At 41.3% G+C, this 19,115-nt stretch overlaps 1 protein-coding gene across 2 annotated transcripts in view; it reads right to left on the bottom strand.

The window, feature by feature from the left end:
• The window catches only part of LOC311058910 (poly(ADP-ribose) glycohydrolase-like), a 122,602-nt gene that overhangs the window by 3,393 nt on the left and 100,094 nt on the right, over positions 1–19,115 (bottom strand). For both annotated transcript variants that reach the window (XM_084076441.1, XM_084076442.1), the window contains 4 exons: positions 18,995–19,073; positions 16,576–16,684; positions 9,297–9,402; positions 363–491 (listed from right to left, as the gene is read on the bottom strand). In XM_084076441.1, coding sequence (XP_083932567.1) covers positions 363–491; positions 9,297–9,402; positions 16,576–16,684; positions 18,995–19,073 — 423 coding nt within the window. The remainder of the gene's footprint in view (positions 1–362; positions 492–9,296; positions 9,403–16,575; positions 16,685–18,994; positions 19,074–19,115) is intronic.

Here is a 19,115-nt window from a genome sequence, read left to right as displayed (position 1 = left end):
GCAGATCTACAAGCTCACAATGCGTCGCGATGCGACGCATTGTGAGCTTGTAGATCTGCTATTTTCAAAATATTCGTATACATTTGAAAACTTGAAACGGGACATTCGGGGCATCATGAGTACTTTTACTTTTGGTACTTTTACTCAAGTCAATGTTGAATTCTGGACTTTTGCTTGCAACAGAGTATTTCTACAGTACATTGCAGTATTGATACGTTTACTTCAGTAAAGCAATTGAGCACTTTTTCCACCACTGGTGTGTGTGTGTGTGTGTGTGTGTGTGTGTGTGTGTGTGTGTGTGTGTGTGTGTGTGTGTGTGTGTTTGTGTGTGTGCGTGAACATGTGAGAGACGATCATCTTACCCACGGTGACGTGTCTGCGTGTGAGGAACGTGTGCATTTCATGGATGTCTCTCATGAGCTGAGCGTCTCCGAAGGTGAAGTAGGCCACGTCCCTGCCCGCCTCGGCGGCCGCCATCAACTGGATCAGAGCTGAGAGAGAAACGACACCAGAGACTCAACAATCATCCTTATTGTCACATGGCGGGGCTTACAGGGGGGCGCGCTGCGTCATATTTTTTGTAGTTTACGTGAGACGAGAGAGGATAGAGGTGAGAGTGAGAGCGGGGGAGGAAAGAAAGAAGAAAAAAAACATGAAATCATCAAAAAGACATACGTATGTGTACATAATCGTTGCTGTCCGGCAGAAACCAGCTAACTCAATTTTTCCGCTTTTGCATTTTTCCCCCCATAAATCAGTGCTATTGAACACCCTTAAAGGGGAAATCCACCCATTTTCAATATTTAACTATGGCATTAATATAGCATAAAGGAGTTGTGTGGAAATAAGAAAAAAGTTCCCCCCTTTTCTTTTTGCCTTGAACTGGAGGATTGATTGTGAGTTTAACATTGCAAATTACAACGTGATGACTCATCATGTTGTAATTTGCAATGTTAAACCCACAATCAATCCTCCAGTTCAAGGCAACACAGAAAGGGGGGAACTTTTTTCTTATTTCCACACAACTCCTTTATGCTATATTAATGACATAGTTAAATATTGAAAATGGGTGGATTTCCCCTTTAATGTCTGTGTGTTGACTAAAAAATCACACCCAGTGTGAAGTGGGCGGTGTGTGGTCATCACAACATGACTCACTTAAAAAAAAGGATAAATTCCTTTTTTTTAAGTCCATACTGCTATTCATAGGGCTGCACATGTGTCATGTGTTTCGCTAGCCAATCACAGTCCTGAATTTGCAAAGTCAGCCAATCACATTACAGCTAGTGGTGATGACACTAGCTGTAATGTGATTGGCTGACTTTGCAAAAGTATAGATTTGCATTGACTGTGGAAGGGTTAGGGTTGTAGACTGCGTTGTACACCGCCCCGAAAAATATTGAACCAATGCAAAGTATTAAAAAACGCTTCTGACAAAACCATCTAACTCCATTGGATCCTCAAACTTTCTGCTAAACCAGCTGAGTCCACCAAACGGGGGTGGAGTTAGCTGGTTTTGCTGACTCCAGGCTCCACCCCCTTTTGACCTCCAACCTCATTGTGCGCTTGGAGGTCCATTCAAGCTGTTCTTATCGATGATGAACTAAACCTCCCAACTCCACTTTTTGTTTGGTTTTAGTCAATTCCTGAACAATGAACATTTTGGAGTTAGCTGAGAGCCGAGATATAACATATTGTTCCTGTTAGGCAGAAACCGCCTATCTCCATATTCTAACTTTTTGTGTTTACGCCCTGCTTGATCTACAGCGTAACACAAAAGCATCAAAAGTAGCAGATCTGCAAGCTCGAAACGCGGCGCGAAGCGACGCGTTTCGAGCTTGTAGATCTGCTACTTTTGATGTTTTCGAATTTGAATCCTGAAAAGTAACAGTTTTGGACATACGGGGTTTCCACCCGACAGAGACGATATGTAGTAGCATATGTATTCACATGGTGTTTAGAACATCAGCATCATGTGCAGGTGTGTACGTAAACATGGCGCATTGAGGCGAGGTTAAAAAGTAGCAGCGGGTACAGTTCTTGACTCATTAACAACTCATTCCCTGCCTAGAACGACTAAAACGACTTCTGTCCATAAGCCATGCCTGCCAAGAACGACTAAAACGACTTTAAAAAAAAAATATATATATATATATATATATATTTTTTTTTTTACATTTTTCCTATACTTCCTTGTTAACTTAAAACTTAAAAATTCTGTATCTCGGCTCCTGAGTACTTTTTTTTTTCAATGAAAAATCTTGGCAGTGTTCAAACGCGGCCAGAAATAATTCTGGCAGTGAATGAGTTAAGACGGGGAATGCATCTGTGTCACTTTAGATTTCTTTGGCTATTCAAAAATAGCAGATCTGCAAGCTCATAGTGCAGCACCGAGTGCCGCGCGATGAGCTTGTAGATTTACAATTCTTTTGAAAAAAATAATTGTGAAAAGGTGTGTAAATCTTTGAATATATATATATACACAGTATACATGCTTAATCTCAAATCTTTGCTTCTGGGGGTCCCTGTAACTAAGTATTTTGAGATGAGGGGGTCCGTGGACAAATAAATATAATTTTGGGTGGTCCCTGACATGAAAAAAGTTTGAGAACCACTGATATTATAGCAACATACGTTTCTTTAAAAAAAAAAACTGATTTAGAAGACATTTGTAGAATCCCCAGAAGCAAAGATTTGAGTTAAAAATGTTCGCTTTAGAAAACATACACATTCAAAGATTAGCAAAAATGTTCATGGTTTTTCCCCAAATAATTGCAGATCTACAAGCTAAGGTGCAGTTAAACAATCAAACGATCTGTTAAACAGTCAAACAATAATCCTTTACCTTCATTTCCTGAACAGATCATAGACATGTAATTGAACACTGAAAATAAGTGTATGGATGTGACACGAAGTTAGTTAACCGGCGAGCATGGAGCCAGATAAGGCCTTCTGGGCTTCAGGCAGAAAAGAACTCAAGTGACAAGGGCCATTTGTACTGGAAATGTAAATAATCCACCGCTGGGTAGCTTTAGGCTCATCAACGCCACTCAATCTTTTTTAGCCCCAGCAAATCAGTTCTGAAGACTTTTTAAATATTTAGCACGACGGATATTGGCTACAGATTAATGAACGGGCTAACTAAACCCATCATTTGAAAGAGGTCTGTAATGATTGTGTCAATTTAACCCATTAAGACCGGGAGCGCATCTGTGTAATTCTTTAGATTATGAGCTTGTAGATCTGCTGTTTTTTTTTTTTTTAATCGTGAAAATTTGTGCAAATCTTTTTATGTATTTTTTTACAGCGACCATTTGTAACTCAAGTCTTCGCTTCTGGGGGGGGGGGGGGTCCCTGGAACAAAATATTTTCAGATGGGGGTCCGCAGCCAAATAAATATCATTTTGAGGGTCCTTGACATGAAAAAGTTTGAGCACCACTGATATTATAGCAACATACTTTTTTTTTTCCAGAAAACTGTTAAAGACATTTGTGGAATCCTACTTGTGTAGAAAGTTAAAATGTTCGCTTTAAAAAATACATATATATTCAAAGAGTTGCACACATTTTCACGATTATTTAAAAAAATAGCAGATCTGCAAGCTCATAGCTTGTATATCTGCTATTCAAAAATTACACAAATGCGTTCCCCCGGTTTCAATGGGTTAATGGGCGAGTGCCTGCAGTGTGTGTGAAAAGAAGGGAAAAAAAACAACGCATGTGAACCCAGCTTCGCATCCGACTTAAAATGTATATATACCATTATTGCTTTCTAAAAATACCCAGCTATGCTAATTCCAATGCTAATACTAGGGGAGACCCCCGGAAGCTACTGTGATCCTCGGGGGACTCTGTCAATGAGTCCGTTACATCTATTCATAGCCCCTGTGCAGAGGAAATTAACAGCCTTCGCCTCTAACAGAAGCTAATTACGACCCGACTCCAATCTAAAAAAACATCTGTTTCTATTGACGATGCGGAGCGCTTTTTAAACGTTATCCGATATGTTGGTTACACCATTGCCCAGGCTCCATAAATCCTAACGCGGGCTCTAGTTAGCGACCGAAAACTCCTGAACAACTCTACCGCGATCTCGACCAAACGATGGAGAACTGAAGCCCCCACCTTCACTTAATGCGGCCCGCTGGTTAATATCGATTACTGATATATTATTGATTTCAGCTGTTACAATTCGAAACATGCAAACATGACCCACTTTAATTACTTCAGTCTAGAATTGTAATACTAGTCATTGAGCTACTAGTATATAGTCTTTTTAACACTTCACCTGCCAGAGTTATTTCAGATTTTTTGCTGTTGTCTGCCAGAAAATTTTCATTGAAATTTAAAAAGTACTCAGGAGCCGAGATACATCATTTTTAAGTTTTAAGTTACCAAGGAAGTGGATGGGAGTCTTTTCCTTCGAAAAATCATATCTCCTTGGTCTTTGGGTCAAATTGAAAAAAAAAAAAAAAAAAAAAAAAAATGTTTTTTTCAATATTTTTCATTTTTTTCAATAGAACGCGTTTATGCGTGATTGGCGGCCAAGTGCGCTATTTAATAGATCGCATTTATGCGTGATTGGCAGGAATTGAGTTAACGTCCAATGTATTTGTATTTAAGTTCAAAAAGTTAACACAAGTTTAACTAAACGCATTTGAAATGAAATACAAATGTAACTTTTCAGGATTCCAATTCAAAAATAGCAACACAAAAAAATGGATTCCAATTTAAAAATAGCAGATCTACAAGCTCAAAACGTGTCGCGGTACGACGCGTTTTGAGTTTTTGTAGATCGGCTACTTTTGTGTGACAGATAGAATGGCGAAGTGCGGCATTCATTTACGAGAAAAGTTAAAACACAGAGATAAGAGGTGTCTGCCCAACAGTATATGCACTGTGGCCCTCTGGAGTGAGTGTGGAAATATAGTGGCCCTCTCCAACATCAAAGTTGCCCACCCCTGTTTTAGAGGGAATGAACGTCTTCGGCAGCGGGCTCTTCGACGAACGCTGGGGCTGAGCAACTAGACTAAACTGATCGGACTTGGGTTTGGTTTCAGTGGGGTTTCGTTTACGTAACATATCGTCTCAGCCGGGTGGAAAACTACGCTTCTGGGGAGAATGTTAGCAGGAGAAAAATAGCAGATCTACAAGCTCACAACGCCTCGCAGCGCAAGGCGTTGTGAGCGGTTTGGTGTAGAGGGGAAAAAGAGCAGACGTTAAAAAGCAGAAGTTAAAAGTTTTTTAAAAAAGTGAATCTGAAACACAATTTTACACAATATAGAGGGGGTCCCTGCTTCCATCTCTCTCTCAGCACACACTCTTGTTAATACTTTTCATTGGTTAAATATTCATAAAACCCACAGACAAACTTCCCCACTTTGACTCTTGCGTCTCTAATTTGGGCAGGTCACTATGTGAGCTTGTAGATCGGCTACTTCCGCTAACTTCTGCGCGACACTGTCACGCGACAAAGTATAAAATAGGGCATTCATTTATGAAAGAGCGTAGAAAAGGATGAAATATGGAGATACAAGGTTTCTGGCCGACAAGTGACGAAATGGTGTGTGGAGGTATATTGGAGGGGAACTCCTGCCTATGCAGAGTAATGTCGTGTGGATCCAGCACCGAGCCCTGCATCCTGCCACGATTTATGGAGCCGCGGAGCCGCAATCAATTGGCCTTTTAATGGAAAACATAAATGTTTGCCATCTGATCAATACGGAGGAGCGGGCAGATAGGTGTTAGCTAAATGAGTGAGAGGCACCCTGGAGGAGAGACTAATTGAGCAGCACAGGGCAAGGAGGGAGACTTACGACTGTTAGTTTGATGTGCATTGCATGTCATTTCGTCCGATCTGAAATGGATGTCGGCAAGCTATGTGGAATGATTTTAATTGATCTCCAAAAAGCCTTTGACGCGGTTGACTACGGCATACTTTTTAACCCATTAAGACCTGAAGCCGACTCTACAAATGTCTTTTAAATACGAATAGTTTTCTAAAAAACGTATGTCGCTATATCAGTGGTTCTCACACTTTTTCATAATTGTCAAGGACCACCTGAATTATATGTATTGGTCCGCGGACCCCCATCTCAAAATATTTTGTTCCAGGGACCCCCAGAAGTTTAAAATTGGAGTTAAAAATGTTCGCAATAAAACATATTCAAAGATTTGCTCAGGCTGTCAAAATTTAAAAAAAAATAGTAGATCTACAAGCTCATAGCGCGGCACTCGGTCCGCGCTATGAGCTTGTATATCTGCTGTTTTTGAAGTGTAAAATAATGCTTTTTAGCTCAAATCAAAAAATGACACAGATGCGTTCCAGGTCTTAATAGGTTAATAAAGTTTTGGTTACAGGCTTGAGCTCCTCCACCCTAAATTGGTTTAGCTCATATCTCTCGGATAGGGACCAAATGACAGACTTTCAAGGCCATCTTTCAAAGGCGCTGCCTTGGTCTTGCGGTGTCCCGCAAGGGAGTGTTTTGGGCCACCTGTTGTTTAGAATCTTTATCGACGACCTACAAGCTGCTTGTTCCGTTAATTTGGTTTCATATGCGGACGATTCAGCAATCCCAGCCTCAGATGAGGATGACGTAAAGTTGCATGCCACCCTTGTGGTAGTGAATTTAACAACATTAAGACTTGGCTCACAGACAACAAGTTATCCCTTCATATGGCCAAAAACTGAACACATCTTATTTGGTTCTCAGCCCAGGTTGCACAAACTGGCCAGGAACGGCATTGTTGCTGGTGGCCAGACCTTTCCTGCCAAATCCTCAGTCAGCTACCTTGGTTGCTTGCAAGATCGTAGCCTGGGTGGTGAAACTACGGCACTAAGAACCATGAGCTGGGTGAATAGCAGAGCCACATTCTTAGCTAGGAAAGCACAGTTTCTGGATTCAGCCAGTCATCGTTTATTTATTAGCAAACTCCACTGGTTGTATGCTGTTTTGACTATGCTATATTGGCTCATGGTACGGAGGCCAAGCCAAAGCTCTAAAAGAGAAGTTGCAGCAGTGTTGATTTTGACAGCACGTTTTGATTTAGTTTTAGTCTTTTGAATAAAATTCCATTTAGTTTTTTAGTTAGTCATATTTTAGTCATGTGAAAGTTTTTAGCGGTGCCAACCGCTCTACACTTGACTTTGTCCGTATGTCCGTCCGTCCGTCCGTCCGTATGAGCCTGACGGCAAAGAAGAAACACATACAAACACACGCACACACACACACACACACACACACACACACACACACACACACACACACACACGGCCTTGGACATTGCCTATGCCATCTCTCCTCTCTTTGGCCACACGCGCCACTGCTTATCAAAGAGGGGTCCAGGGACCCCTAATGATGTTATGTCCGTCCGCCCGTTTATAGCACGGGATTTCAAACAGCTATAACTCCAGTTCCCAGCATGCCACCAAGTCCTAATTTGATATGTGGACTTAGACCACCAATAGGGACGAGCATGAATTGCTGAAGTTATCAAAGCAGGCTCCAGGGACCCCCCCCGTAAGTTATGTCCGTCCGCCCGTTTCAGCACGGGATGTCCGTTTCAGCGCGGGATGAGCACGGGATTTTAAACAGCTATAACTCCAGTTTGCAGCATGCCACCAAGTCCACATTTGGTATGTGGACTTAGACCACCAATAGGCACGAGCATGCATTGATGAAGTTATCAAAGAGGGGTCCAGGGACCCCCAGCGCCCGTATGAGCACGGGATGAGCACGGGATTTTAAACAGCTATAACTCCAGTTTGCAGCATGCCACCAAGTCCACATTTGGTATGTGGACTTAGACCACCAATAGGGACCAGCATGAATTGCTGAAGCCCCGCCCCCTCTGTCTTCCCATTGGCTGGCCTTCAAACAGCCATAACTCAAGTTCGCAGCATGCTATGGAGTACAAATTTTGTACATGCACTAAAGCCAGCAATAGGGACTAACTGTCATTACTTAAGCCCCGCCCCCTCTGTCTGCCCATTGGCTGGCCTTTAAACAGCCATCATTCCAGTTTGCAGCATGCTACCAAGTACAGATTTGGTAAGTGGACTCAGACCACCAATAGGGACAAACTGAAATGAGTTAAGGCCCGCCCCAAAGGCACCGCTTCCTTCACACAGGGTGTGATTTTTATTTGTTGACGAACGTTGTCAATATATTTAGTCTTAGTCTTACTCATCGTAGCTTAGTTTTTATTTATTTTTCATCATTGAAAAAAGGTAGACGACGAACATTTTTCGGCATAGTTTTAGTCGACGAAATCAACACTGAGTTGCAGGTTTCTCAAAATAGGATAGTCAGGGTCGTCTTGGGGCTATCTGCGAGGGAACAGGATGGAAAACATTTGCAGCAGTTGGGCTGGCTCCGTCTGGCAGCCAGATCAGTTCAATTACAGCTAAAACTTGGTACATAACATCTGCCCTGTGTACCTTAGCAATCTTTTTAACCGATTCAATCCGATTTTTTTTTTATGTTTTAACTGTTAGGATTTAAAATCCCCCAGAAGCAAATATTTGACTTACAAATGTTCGATCTAAAAATATATTTATATTCAAAGATTTGCACACATTTTCACTATTTAAAAAAAAAAAAGCAGATATACAAGCTCATAGCGCGGCACCGAGTGCCACGCTATGAGCTTGTATATTTTTTTGAATAGCCAAAGAAATCAAAAAATGACACACAGATGCATTCCCGGCCTCAATGGGTTAAGAAGAGTGGCGAAGTTCATTCCCACCGAACCAGAGCCAGCATTGCAGACGTGTACTTGCCCAAGTTCAAAGCTGATGAACATGCTGGGAACATGTTCATTTAGATATGGAACAGCGGAAAACTGTAACTTGCATCTTTTTTTCAAACAAAGGGTCAAAGCATGGCTTTTAGAAAACGTTGCAGAATAGCATGGACACTTCTATTCAATATGAGATCTTTTATATATGCCGTAATCAATGTTTAGTATTAGTTCTAGAGTGTTTCATTTATTGTGTATTGCCTGTTTTATGTTGTAATGTTTTGTCTGTCTCAGACCAAGGACCAGAGTGGAAATAAGTCACATGACTTTGAGTTTTTTATCCTTGACGTTTCCCTGAGAAACATGTAACATGTTTTTTTTTTAACCATAACGTCTAATAATTCAAATCAAATCAAAGTCACGGTGAAACCCCTACCACAGGGGCTGAAGCAAAAGGTACAGTGCACACAAAACACTCATTTGTATCAAATGAGCATCAAGTATCGTAGATATTTGAAAGTGTTTTTCTTTTTAAATCATTCATCCAACGATACCTTTGAGTCTCGTGTCTCCTCCAAACGCCCCGCAGCCCCAGTTGCCGGTGGCTACAGCCGAGAGGTGCTGGCTGTTGCCGTTCTGTCGGTAGAACCCGCAGTACGCCTGAGATAAATGAACACAAAGTATCGCAGTTAGACGTGAGACAATTTATGCTCCATAATAATTCTTCATGCTTTAGACATTCTTCTTCAAGAACAGACAACACCGCTGATAATGAACAGGAGGTGTTTGGCCTGGTGTGAACTCATCAGTGTGTAGCCTCAAACACAAAAAACATGAGGCTTACTGGAATTCATTATGCAGTTAAAAAGGTAGGATAAGTGTTAAAAAGCTCCCTGGTTAATAAGCTAAATATGCCTTAACTCATTCAATGCCAAGTGAATAAAATAATAATTGCCCATAGTGCCAGCGATTTTCCTTTTAAAGGAGATACACCATGAATTTCTTTTTTTTGGGGGGGGGGGTCTTTTTTGGGCTCCCCAGTGTCTCTTGTACCCCAAAAAATATATTTTTTTAACATTCAGTCATTCATTCTCATTTCAAAGATTTTCAGAATGGGCGTGTCTGAACAGGCCATCTCACTATGGCAATGTTTGCTTACATCACAAACCATTCTGCCCATGTATTTTGACAGACAGAATTGCTCAGTAGCACCCCTCTGCCCAACAGGACGTTTTGGTATTGCAGCTGAAAGTGCTTTATAAGCCAGAGAGAAGTTAGTTGGAATGAGTATATCTGAGGCTTGATTTAGGCTCAAACCTTTTGAAAATGGTTTGAGGGACATACACCATATGATATTAAATATCAAATATTTTTTTTAAATTCGTGGTGTGTCTCCTTTTAAAAAAAAACCTTTTAAACAAACAACGTCACACTGATAAGAACCAGTATGCGCGCGCAGGCCGGCACCAAATGAAACCCATTCTGTCAGGTCTCGCTAGGACGCGCCTCACTTGCCAACACACAAGAGGAGGTTGAATGAACTGTGCGGTAGTGGTATTCTCAATAGCTTAAATGTATTCCTTGACACAGACCATGTATATTTTGACACCAAGATTAACCTTCTAGGTGGCATGGAAGCTGAGATATTGGCGCTTATAGATATTACATGGTGGCCATCATTGAAATCCAAGATGTCCGCCTTCCGCCATCTTGATGATGTGGCTCCCACCCAAAATTGAAAGTTATGGTGATGTGGAAAGACATGGGGCATGTGGAAAAAATGTGGTGCCTTGGTCCGCCGTGTCCACATCCTTCTCAAATCTGGACCTAAGCGACCAGACTAATTGTCAGAATGAACCAAATGTTAAAATATTGGCAGAAATAGTCACATGCTGATATTCTCAATAGCTTTATTAAATTCCTTGACCCCAAAAATATATATTTTGACACCAAGATTGACCTTCTAAGTGGCTTGGAAGGCGAGATATTGGCAGTTATAGATATTACACGGTGGCTATCTTTCAAATCCAAGATGGACGCCTTCTGCCATCTTGATGACGTGGCTTCCCTTCCAAAATGAAACGTATGGTGATGGAGAGCATGTTTTGTGAGCCGTGTCCATATTCTTTTGTTAACAGACCTGACTATGAATGCTATTTGCTATTTTGAAAGACAGGTTTATTGTTGAGTATACTATAGGCCTACCAAAGTGTGCCTGCATTATTAGTGTTGATGGTATCTATCTGTTCTGGGTATCTGTTTTGCATTATTAGCCTAATTGAAAGGCAACATTTATGTGGACGGCACAATAAAAAAGAAAAACGTTTTTTTTCCCGCACTTGAACCTTCTCTTTTATGGTTTATTTATAATGAGATGAAAGATAAATGTTAACTTTGGAAAATGAGAAAAAAAAACTTAAAGGCGCATAAATGGGACAAGGACTGACAGATACAGAGATAGATCTCCATACTGTATATGTGCATATCATGCCCAAATGGGCATTTAGGCTATTGATGGCATCAGGGATCTCCATATATGGGCATAAAGGGGAAAAGGACTGACAGATACAGAGATCTCCATATATGGGCATAAAAGGGACACAGGTAGACATCGCCAGGATCTCCATGTCTGGAGCCGAAAACACATCTACGTCTGACATCATGGATCTCCATATATGGTCATAGCTGACTCATTCTGACATCACCAAGATGACCCGAACACCTCAGCAGAACGGTATAAAAAGGGTTTCATTCTCAAAGACAAAGAGAGATAAATACAGAGAGACTGGGATAGAGATGCTGCATTGGTCGTTACCCCTGAACAAAAGAGGAGCACGAAAGGGACACCACTTCATTGGAGATGCTGCTGTGCCCGTGGAGGACAAGATGTACTTCTTTGGAGGGTACTACCAAACAGTGGACGGAGACAAAACGAGCCCAATTGATGTGCATGTCTTCAACACAGCCTCTTTGTGCTGGACGAGTGAAACCCGAGAAGAGGAAACTAGAAGAGGAAAACCTTCCTTTGGTGTTCCCTCCATGCGCTACCACCACACAGCTGTGCTGATGGAAGATATCATCTACATCTGGGGTGGGAGAGTGAATTGCAAAATAACAGAAGAAGACGATTTGTATTATATCAGGGGAGACGAGGACAACGTTCTTCATGCATTTAATGTTGGCGACCACAGATGGTTCAAGCCCAAGGTTTCTGGAACTGTTCCAGAGGCGAGAAGTGGGCACTCAGCATGTGTCTTGGGGAAGTTCATGTATATCCATGGAGGATTCACTGCGACTGGATGCACTAATGACATCTACAAGTTGGACACCACCACAATGGTCTGGTCTTTAATTAACGCCAGTGGCACTCCGGCACCGGTTTCATCACGTCACTCTGCCACCATCATCGGGACAAAGATGTTTGTATTTGGGGGTCTAAATCACCAGGACAACAACATCAGAGTGTTTGACACACAGACCAACAGTTGGCTGAGCACACCTTCTGCAGAGCTTCTTCCAGTACAACGTCAGTGCCATGGAACCTTTGTCTACAATGGAGAGCTGTACATATATGGCGGATACAGTGTTACTCTGAGACAGCATTGCACAGATCTGTGGAAATTAAACTCCACAGATTTCTCCTGGAAGCAGGTTGAGCCCAAAGGGGAAGGCCCTCATTGTTTGGGTCAAAAGCACTGTTTCATGGTGGGAGATCGTGTCGTCGTCTTTGGAAGAACACTCCTTCCACAGATCTTACACTTAAGTCCAAGTCTGCAGACATTATGCCAGCTAGCAGTTATTCAATACGACTTGGACCAGTCGACACTCCCACACAACATCAAGTGGGATCTGGCAGCAATGAAAACAATAAAATACAAAAAAACATAAAAAACAAACAACAGACAAGGAAACAATTTGTCTCTGGGTGTGTGTGTTTGCGCATGTGTGTATGCTCGCATACACTTACTGTTAGCACTTAGCACTCATTAGCATGCCCAGTAGCAACCAAACAGGGCTCAACTAACTGCTGACTTTGTCAACCGAAACGTCAACCGAACGGTCGCGGAGGTTAGACTGTTGCCCAATGCCCACGTAAATGAGCTTCTGAGCCTACACACATGGAGCAAATGAATGAATGAGCGACATTACAGCGCTGACGGTCGGGCGGTGACACGTTCGTCGTCAATATATCTATTTTTAAAGCGAACATTTGTAACTCAAATCTTTGCTTCTGGGGCTCTGTGGAACAAAATATTTGTTTATATATATATATATATATTTTCAATATACATATCTATAAATATATTCTTTTTTTTTCAAAAAACTGTTAAGATTTAAAAATAATCACACCCAGTGTGAAGTGGGCGTTGTGGTCATTACAGTGGTCATCACAGACCCATTACTCACTTAAAAAAAAAAAAAAAAAAAGTGTTTTTTTTTAAGTGCATAGTCTCGCTAGCCAATCACAGTGCTGAATAGAGTCAGCCAATAGAGTCAGCCAATCACAGTGCAGCTAGTGGTCATCACAGTGATGGAAGCTCACTTAAAGAAAAGTATAGATTTGCATTGAATGTGTAGGGGGTTAGGGGTGTACAATGGGTGGCCACTCACAGTGCAGCAAATGTCAAAATCCCAACCTCACATATAGGGGCGGTTACACCGCCCAAAAATCATTTTTAGAATCGGCCTCAGATCTTAATGGGTTAACTCATTGAGTGCAATTAACATGTTTCACGTGTTTTTACCGCTATGGCTCAACGTGCCAATGACGTGTTTGACGTGTTTTTGAAAAAATAGTAAAAAAAAAAAAAAAAATCTGAAGATTTGCAGCTCCATCCACTCCTTGTTTAACTTAGAAATGAAAAAGGCTGTATCATTCATCATCATCATCATATTCCTAAGCACTTTTTGTTTTCTGTGAAAAAAACTCTGGCACTGGGACAACATAATATAGAAATATTTTTTGTTTATTCGTTTCTGTTCTTTTACATACTCATAGGTAGTACAATTGAGTGCCAGAATTGCCAAACGTTTAAAAAAATAAAATAATTCTGGCACTCAATGAGTTAAGCAGAACAATGAGAGTCGTACAGCAGAACGCGGCAAATAAGCCACTAAATCAGCTCCGAGCTAAATTCAAAGATGTTATAAATCACAGAGTCTTTTATTAGTTGAGACTGTCCGAGGCAAGTGTAAAACTACCGTAACGAGGCTATTGTTTGTCTCTTTCAAATCTATATGGCGGAACGTCGCTGACGGCCAAAAACCTTGTGTCTCCATATTTCAAAAAAGAATGCCCTACTTTGTCGTTCCAGAGTGTCATGAAAAAAGTTAAAGTTAAAGTGATTAATTCTGTGTGTGGGTTTTATTAACCCTTTTAGACCAGGAAAGTATCTTGTGTCATTTTAGATTTCTTAGGCTATTCAAAAATAGCAGATCTACAAGCTCATAGCGCGCGCTATGAGCTTGTAGATCTGCTATTTTTGAAAAATCGTGAAAATGTGTGCAAGTCTTTGAACATATTATATTTGGATATATATTTGTAAAATATTTTGTTCCTCAAAAAACAACAACTCCAGAAGCAAAGATTTGTTAAAAATGTTTAAAAAAAAATAGATGTATTCAAAGATTTGCACAAAATGTTGTTGTTTTTTCAAAAAAGAGAAAATTAGCTTGTATATCTGCTATTTTTGAATAATGGTTATAGCAAAAAAAAATCTAAAATGACACAGTATGCGTTCCCAGTCTCAATGGGTTAATATTGAACCGATGAAAAGTATTAACAAGAACTTGTGACTAAATAAAAGGTTTTCCACCCGACGGCGATGATACGCCGTCCAAAAACGTGTTCTTTCCTGCATAATCCTGTACTACTAGATTTATGGCGACGCCCAACAATAGCCGTACAGCTATGACAGTCCTGTCAGCTGGAAGTGATTGCTGCTGTCATTTGTCACTGTGCTGAACGGCTGTCTTCCACACCGTTACAACTCAATTCACTGCCATGGCTGCAGCTCGCCGTGAGACACTTTCAACACGGAACAAGATGTGGATACAAGTTCAAAAGTTGATGCAAAATTGAGAAGAGTACTATGACAAGACTGCAGGCATCAAAACATCCTTGCTGGACAACATTTAACCACTTTTTATTTTAATTTTTTTATAGCAGATCTACAAGCTTTGTAACCCGCATATGTTTCCACAATTGTCAGTACTACTTATGGCGTAACCACATGGACCCTTACATCCCTATTCTTGAAAAAAGGAGTGGACCCAGTACAGAGCCCTGAGGGACACCAGTCAAAGTAGTATATAATATTAACACATCGGGTGCCGAACACGGTCTGAACCGTGTTTTCACAGAGTAGCGCTTTGGTGCCGTTCACGGTCTGAACCGTGTTTTCAGTCTTTTTGTTTTTTTTGTTTTTCTCCACACGGGCGGGGCTGGAGCAGCTCTGGGAGTACCCATTGTGATCCTGAGAAGGAAGGGCCAGATAGATCACCGGAAACAAAAACATGGCTCCCATCCGCTTCCTGTCTATTTCCTTCTTTAAAACGTCTATATCTCCGAATCTGTTTCCGGTGTGGAAAACCGGTCCTGCACTGTGCGCGATCCGTCCCCGTTGTAACTTGCGAGTGAAATGTTATCGATCCAGGATGTAGCCAGGGTCATCGCGCGACATGAATGGATGCTTTTTTTTTACGTGGATTTGCTCGTCGCGGAGTCTAAAGCTTTAAACAGCAAAGCGCAGTCAATGGGGAGAATGCTGGCACCCACGGTAAGTTGTTATGAAAAAATGCTGGCACCCGAATCATGTGTTAAGTGGTAAGGTCTGTGTTCTGTGTTTCCTATTAAGAAGATAGGTGTTTCACTTTTTATATGTTTTTTTTTTGTTATCAATTGTTTTTTTCAGCAATATAAGTATGTTTAAATTAATACATTTTCAACAAAAACAAGATATAAAGACATACACAACTTGAAAACAACACAGAAGGTTAAATAAAATAATAATACAAATAATAATAATAAACCCACCCACCCCTCCCAGGACCAACAATGTCTTGAAATGCAAGGGCCAAACACCATGCCTATACCTATGCAAGGTCACAACACTGTGTACAACACTTCACAACAAAGCCCTTAAGCTTATCTGCGACATTAGACCACATATCAATGTCCCTCTCACTTGCTCCATGTAACCTCGCCGTTGACAGTTCTAAATAAACAATATCTAAAGATGTTAAAGCCCATTGGCAAAATGTTAGGGTATGAGGAGGTTTCCACCTCGTAGCTACCATCTTTTTTGCTGCTGTTAAGCCAGCAAAGAAGATGCGCTCGTGTGTGAAGTTCAGGTGTAGCCGGGACACATCATTTAAAATAAATACAGATGGAGAAGGTGTAATATCAGCTCCCAAAAGTAATGACAGTTTAGCGGCAACCATAATCCAAAAAGAGGAAACATCTGGACATCCCCAAACCATGTGAAAAAAGGTACCAATAACATTTGGAGTACAACATGTGCAGTTGGGGCTTTTATGATATAAAATATGATTAGACAGCGGTCTGTTATTGAGCTCAGCTGTCATTAATCAGAAACAAATGACACACCGCTGAATTCAGCGATTGACCAATCAGAATCAAGCATTCAACCAAGCTGTGTAATAAATACATATAAATTTACCGTGCCTAAAACTGGTCAAATACAAACTGCCCATATAACAAGGAAACCCACAAAGGCAGTTATGCCAGTAGCATTGTTGGTCAGAATCCCCCCCCCCCCACACACACACACACACACACACACACACACACACACACACAAGTCCCATCACCTTATTGAGTTCTCTGGTCATCTTCTCAGGGTGGAACTGCTCCAGGAAGTTTCTGAACTTGAGGGCGTCCAGGGCCACTATCTCCGTACACCGCCTCTGCCAGTCGTCCCTGGAAACAGGACAAACAGACAGACAGACCAATTCACCACAAGGAGACCCAGCAGGGTCCTTCTTTCTTTCCTAACAACTTCACCTTGACTTTGTACAGTGTTTCTCAACCTTTTTTTTAATAAGGACCCCGAGTTTGATGCGCATTAGGCCGTACAATTTAGGCATTTAGCAGACACTCTCTAGCCTGGTAAACCCTCCCTCTGGAAATCTCATTTCCATTTGATTTCAGGAGTGAGTATGGCCTGAACGCCCATTCTGCAATATTGGCTGTGTACGCCAAACTGACGAGCCTATCAGCGTCGTCGCACATCGTTCTGTGATTGACAGCAACAGTTGGCCAATCAGGTGGCGAGTTCGAGTGAGCCCGAATGAAGCCGAGTGCAGCCTGAGTGCAGCCGACAAAACACGAACGGCAGCCATTGTTGTTGTCCGAGTGCCTTCACTTCTTACTTTTGGTTTTTAAAACGGTCTCAAACTTCTTTTTTGAAGCAAGGAATTTACTATTAAGATATCGTTTGTATAGAATTTAGTTGTTTAACTTCATATATGTGGTCAATTAATCATGACAGAGCCTATTTAAAAATATAAATTTAGAGAACCGGCAGGGGCGGGGAGTGACACGCATGTATCCCAATAAGGCAACCTATTTTGGGCATTGCCGTCTCAAAAGTCCCGTTGCGTCACATAGTCTGGAGGTGGTAAAAATGAACTGCTGATTGGCTGAAGGGGAAAAACGATCATTGGCTGAAGGGGTTGTCAGTCAACGGTATTACTCCCGCCCAACTCCAGCCCACAGCCAATATTGCAGAATGGGCGATCAGGCCAGACTCACTCCAGAAATCAAATGGAAATGAGATTTCTAGAGGGAGGGTTTACCAGGCACTCTCATCCAGAGGGACTTACAATAAACAAGGTAAATAATCAAATGCATGGAATGGAGAGCGAGCAGTGTGGCGCCTCAAGAAACTAGGATAGTAAAGCAGTGGTTCTCGAACTTTAAACGGTCAAGGACCCCCAAAATGATATGTATTTGGTCGCGGACCCCCATCTCAAAATGTTTTGTTCCAGGGACCCCCCAGAAGCAAAGATTTGAGTTACAAATGTTCGCTTTAAAAAATGTATATATTCAAAAGGTTTGCACACATTTTCACGATTTTTCAAAAATAGCCAAAGTACAAAAGGTTAGGGTGGTTCAAATTATTGTGATGCTACATCAACACATTTTGCTGGGGACCCCCTGAAACCCCCCCCCCCAAGGACCCCACTTTGAGAACAAATGGTCTTAAACAACATGCTATCTAAACTACATTCTTGACCATTCGTGGTCAAGAAATACAAGCCTAAGAAACAAAACATGAGAACGGGATATGTCTGCATACATGACACGGATTTTGCTATCTATCTATCGTATCTATATCTATATCCAGTATATATCTTTTTAATCCTGGGACCCTAATGCACACTGTAAAATCCTCAGCGTTAATCATAACTCTGAGTGTCCAAATGGAACAGAGTGGAATCGTAAGGGTCCACTTGGAACAGGGGTGGGCAACTTTGATGATGGAGAGGGACACTTTATTTCCACACTCACTCCAGAGGGCCACATTGCATATACTGTACAGAATATGCATATACTGTACAGAATATACAAGCTCAAAACGCGTCGCACTGCGACACGTTTTGAGCTTGTAGATATGCTATTTTTTAATTGTAATCCTGATTTTTTTTTTGTGCTATTTTTCAATTAACATTTTTATTCAATTTCAAATGCATTTAGTTACAGTATGACTTTATGAACTGAAATACAACTTCAAGACAATAGAATTTGAATGCTAGTCATTAACTCTCTCAGTGCCAATGAAATAAAAAAAATATTGCGAACTGTGCCAACATTCTTTTTTTTTTTTTCAAAGAAAAAAAAAGTGCTTAGGAAGCGAGATACAGCCTTTTTCAGTTATAAGTTAAACAAGGAGTGGATGGAGCTGCAAATCTTCAGATAATGATATCTTGGGTTCTGAACACTTTTTTTAATTCTTTTTTTTTTTAAACTCAGGATTTTTCGTTCTGGCAGGGAGGGTATTCAGTAAAAACTCGGGATAACTCGGGGTCTGGCACTGAGAGAGTTAAGCTACTAATATAGACTGAAGTAATTAAAGCGGGTCATGTTTGGAATAGTAACAGCTGAAATCAATCATTTATCAGTACTCCGACATTAACCTGCGGGCCGCATTTAGTGATGGTGGGGGGCCGCCAGTTGCCCATGTATGATTTGGAACATCCAAGATAGAAAATGTAAACAGGCTAATACCTGGGCGTCTCATCCGCGTGGCTGTGCTTCCACTTGTAACTCTCAGCGTAGCCAGAATATTTACTATACTGCTCCGTACCTGCAAAGAAACAACAGTAAAGACACAAAACCATGACATTTA

The sequence above is a fragment of the Gymnoscopelus microlampas genome, assembly GCF_963454915.1.
Source record: "Gymnoscopelus microlampas genome assembly, chromosome: 13".
NCBI classification, from domain to species: Eukaryota; Metazoa; Chordata; class Actinopteri; order Myctophiformes; family Myctophidae; genus Gymnoscopelus; species Gymnoscopelus microlampas.
Note: the sequence above shows the minus strand (reverse complement) of the source record. Positions and strands in the feature narration are given on the sequence as shown.